The sequence below is a fragment of the Sinocyclocheilus rhinocerous genome, unplaced genomic scaffold, assembly GCF_001515625.1.
Source record: "Sinocyclocheilus rhinocerous isolate Xijiao unplaced genomic scaffold, SAMN03320098_v1.1 scaffold1419, whole genome shotgun sequence".
NCBI lineage: Eukaryota > Metazoa > Chordata > Actinopteri > Cypriniformes > Cyprinidae > Sinocyclocheilus > Sinocyclocheilus rhinocerous.
This window is the reverse complement of record NW_015664679.1, coordinates 115,640-120,307: the sequence shown is the minus strand read 5'-3', so window position 1 is coordinate 120,307 and position 4,668 is coordinate 115,640. Positions and strand designations below refer to the sequence as shown.

The following is a 4,668-nucleotide window of genomic DNA, read 5'->3' as shown; positions in this document are numbered from 1 at the left end:
ATTTGCATTTCAGTGAGTGAAATAAGTATTTAATCCCCTACCAACCAGCAAGAATTCTGGCTCCCACAGATTGGTTATGTGCCCATGTGGAACACAGATTAGTCCTGCCACTTTAAGAAGTTACTCCTAATGTCAGCTCGTTAGGTGTATAAGACAGTTGTCCACACAATCTGTATCTTCCATTCCAACCTCTCTCACCACCATGGGCAAGACCAAAGAGCATGGAGGGGCAAATGGACGGGGCCATGTACTGTAAAATCTTGGACGAGAACTTCAGCCAGAACACTGAAGATGGGTCATAAATTGGGTCTTGACAATGACCCAAAACATACCGCCAAGGCAACAAAGGAGTGGCTCCAGAAACCTACCATAAAAATTACAGACCCTTCATTTCTTTGTAAGTGGGCAAACTTACATAATCAGCCAGGGATCAAATACATATTTCCCCCACTGTATGTAATTTATTATGCACTTTTGTGAACCCTCTTGTATAATTGTGGCATATTTCAACATTACTTAATGTGATACTCATTTTTGCAGGCTCTTTACTAACATTATTCAACAGGAAAATAGCATTATTAGGGGTATTGCTGGATCTTATTGTGGTGTTGTTCTTTGTTCATGTTAGCTAATGAATTAATTGATTCTAAGAAATTCAGCTATTAATGTTAGGAAAAACATTAGTATATTATGTACAAATTAGCATTATCAATAATTAGGTAATGCTGTGTATGGGTCTTGTTCATTGTTATTTAAAAATGCAAATCTTAAAGTGTTAGTTCACCCAAAAATGAAAATACTGTCATTAATTAAGACCTTCATTCATCTTTGGAACATAAATTAAGATATTTTTGATGAAATCCGAGAGCTTTCTGACCCTGCATAGACAACAATGCAACTGACACGTTCAAGGCCCAGAAAGGTAGTAAGGACATCGTTAAAATGGTCCATGTGACATCAGCGGTTCAACCTGAATTTTATGAAGATCAAGAATATGTTTTGTGTGCAAAGAAAACAAAAATAACGACTTTATTCAACAATTTCTTCTTTTCCTTGTCAGTGTTTGACACGCGTTCACAACAGTACCACGATGTCCTTACTACCTATAACAATAATATTTATTATTATTTACAGTTATTTACAAATGTTACATGTAGTTACATGGAGGTTTTTGTAATTAATAATGAATTAAAATTTAAAATCGCTACCCAACTCAACACTAAACAAAAAATGTTAGATTACATTCCAAATATACAAAAATATAATAAAACTATACTAAAATCTGTTAAATGAAAATAAATATTTACATAATTACAGGTCTACTTGTACAAGTACTACAAGGAGACCTGTAGAGGAATTATGGTGCAATGCCTATGGAAAACATAACACAGTCGCATATATGCATGTGCCATCACCTTTATCCAAAAAATGCAATAAAGCTAATTTTTCCTTTGCCACTGAGCGACAAGAAAAGACTTCAGCCGCTAGTGAAAGCCACAGAGACAGGAAGGTTTTAGTTTGCCCTTGACATTGCATAAACATCCATGTGAATTATGAATGGCCTATTTATGACACCTGGTGGCCTGCTGCCATTCTTAAGCCAGCAACTGAATTACACATACAAGTTATTATTGATTTATTTGCTTTTCCTTCTTTATTCGACAAAGATGTATTTCTATGATCAAATGTTATTGTTTTAAATTAAATAACATGCTGATTTCAAACTAAAACCATGCTTAAATCACTATAGGGGAGGGAGATTTACATGAAGTATACTGTGAAGTGTGGAGTGTCTCTGTTCTGTGGCACCTCCTCTTATTGTGACTGATGTGTCTCTCTGTTGGCTTTTAGGTGGATTAGTGAGATGCCCGCCACTCATCCTCGCCTTGTGCTTTCAGACTGAATCTCCTCCTTCTGGGTTATTCTTTCAGCACAAAGTGGATCCATGATTGGATATTTGCATGCTTTTCTGTGGCAAACTGATCTTCTCTAAAAGTCTTCACGAAAAAAAAGTATCCTTTTTCATTTTTTTTTTGTGAGGAACACACCACTGACTGGCGCATATTCCATCACAAGCAAAATTGTGAAACCCAGATGAATTCACCAGTTGCACTTTAAACTGATTCATATGTAATATATGTAAGTACTGTATAATAAATAACAAAATACAGAATGATATCATGCAGAAAAGACTCTCCCTAAGTTCTTTAGAGAGCTGAAATGCACTGCAGTCTGTATGAGCGTGTGGTGAGAAAGCATTAATAACCTCTTAATAAAATTAGAATGGTGAAAGGTCAGCTCCAGAATTGGAAGAAGTAAATGAGAATCGTGGCACAGAATTGTTCTCCCCGATAAGCCATTCACCACAATTATACTGACACAGGGTAGAATCCTGGAGTTGTTGGACAATTAAGTACATTTCATGCATAAAGTTGAGATTTAAGTGCATTTCCTCCATTAACTGGGCCACAGACGTCTCTTTGTGGATCTTTGTCTCAGAACTCAGAGTGGCAGAAAGTCATATGGGCTCTGATGTTGACCGCAAAACTTCAATCAAAGGTAGTCTGTTGGGGAAGGAACTAAATATGGAAGGGAAGATTACATAGGAGGTTTGTTTATGGACTTTTGAAAAGGTATGTTTATTTTTCCAAAACTTACATAAGGCTGCCATGAATGAACTTCCTTAATGTGGAATAGATGGTGTTTATGGTACAGCTATATTGGTGTCCTACATGGACAAGCCAGTCAAGTTAACATGAAATGGTGTTTACAACCAAATTTACTTCTGAAATCTGATGTATTTCCAAGTGAAACAGGATATTTATTGGGAAAAAATGTTGAGCGGAAATTGATTTTATCCATTGGGAATTGATTGGGTAGTGAAACGTGTCTCTATGACATAACTGTAGGGGAAGTGAAAAAAAAAACACATTATATTTTACATTAGATTAAAGATTAATACAAAGAATAAAATATATATATAGAAAATACACACACACACACACACACACACACACAGAGAGAGAGAAGAGAGTAATACTAATCCTAATAATCAATCAATCAATCAATCAATCAATCAATCAATCAACTAAATGGTGTTTTTTAAACTTTCCATTCACCAACTAACCTTATTATGTTATACATAAAATAATCAGCTTATTGAAATGATTTGCCATCACAGAAATAAATTACATTTTAAAATGTATTAAAATAGAAAACAGCTATTCTAAATTGTTAAAGCATTTCACAATTTTACTGTTTTTACTGTATTTTTGACCAAATAAATGCAGTCTTGGAGAGCAAAATACATCTTTCAAAGACATTAAAAAACCTTACCAACCCCAAACTTGTTGGTGGCATATCATTATTTCTGATAACCTGCACATAATAGAATCAAGATCATCTATTAGACAGTAAATAGGGTTAATTTCTGTTTTTATGGTGACTTTAAATCACACTAATACGATTATTGATCACAGACATACTGTGTGATCAATCATCAGAATGGACGTGCTACTCTCCTATACATAAATGTATAACACTAATTTGCTCATTAAGCTGGTGATTATAAATATATTGAGGAGCAAAATACCATTTCATTGAATAATACTCCTTGCTGCAACTCGTCCCAATCAAACCTGCCGCTTTATGATGTAAAACAATATCTTGAGGCTGCTTGATATTGACTTGCTGATTGTGATGGGAATGAGAATAGAAGAGCTCCCTTAACAGCCTTTGGAAGTTCGGACACATGCAAACACATCCAAACAGACATTAGCACACAAGCACAAACATGAGCGGCGAGGGCCAGAGTCTCCCAAACTACCATCTCTGATAAGGCTGAAGAGAATTTCATTACAAGCGATACACACACCGCAAACGCTTCCCATCAGTTGTAATTATCATTGGTATACCAAGTGCAAGCGCTGGCAAGATCAATCCAATCACACCACTGCAGCGTGACTGAAATTGAATTGTATCGTATTTAAATGATCAGACTGATACCAACCGCATCAAACTGAAAATGCAGAGTTGGGCGAAGTTATCCTCACAAAGCCGTTTAGAGTGGGTTGGAATCATACCTCCGTTTTGTTTCTCCAAAATAATGGAGGCAGTGCCATGTACACATCATAAAGTCTGTGTTTGTGTTTCAGGAGACTGCACTGCCCTTGAGCCTCGGGTACAGATGATGCTGACACCCACTGTAATCAGAAATAGAAGACGCCATTAATTGCCTGGCATGCGTTGTGAAACGGTCGGAAAAAGCCATTCAATCTCCGGGCATCTCTCAGAGCAATATATATGCATAAGTATAGAAGGGAATCATTATTTTTCAATAGTCTTCCCTAATCGCGGCTCTGATCAATACAATTCCACACGGCCGGATGGAACTGCAGAGGACTTTCTACGGCTTTATTGCATCACGGCCCACATTAGTGCTGACCACAGGGGGTTCCTGTGCCAATAGTGTTTGACAAAACATATAATTTGAATTGTATTAAGTGCTGTATTGAGGCTGGTTTAGATGGGAAGGGAGATATCATGATGCTATCATCTTGCAATTCAGAAGATTTATGATTGAGATGCTGTTTAAAGGGGTCTTCAAGTCATCTTGGTACACAGGCTTAAAAGAATCTATGACTTCTTTCACTTTTTCTGTGCTGATTT

At 36.5% G+C, this 4,668-nt stretch overlaps 1 protein-coding gene across 1 annotated transcript in view; it reads left to right on the top strand.

The window, feature by feature from the left end:
* LOC107730200 (proton-coupled folate transporter) overlaps nucleotides 1-1,930 on the top strand; it is a 38,430-nt gene extending 36,500 nt beyond the window's left edge. Inside the window, exon 7 of the mRNA XM_016540956.1 lies at nucleotides 1,852-1,930. Coding sequence (XP_016396442.1) covers nucleotides 1,852-1,903 — 52 coding nt within the window. The 3' untranslated portion in view covers nucleotides 1,904-1,930. The remainder of the gene's footprint in view (nucleotides 1-1,851) is intronic.
* The last annotated feature ends 2,738 nt before the right edge of the window (nucleotides 1,931-4,668 follow it).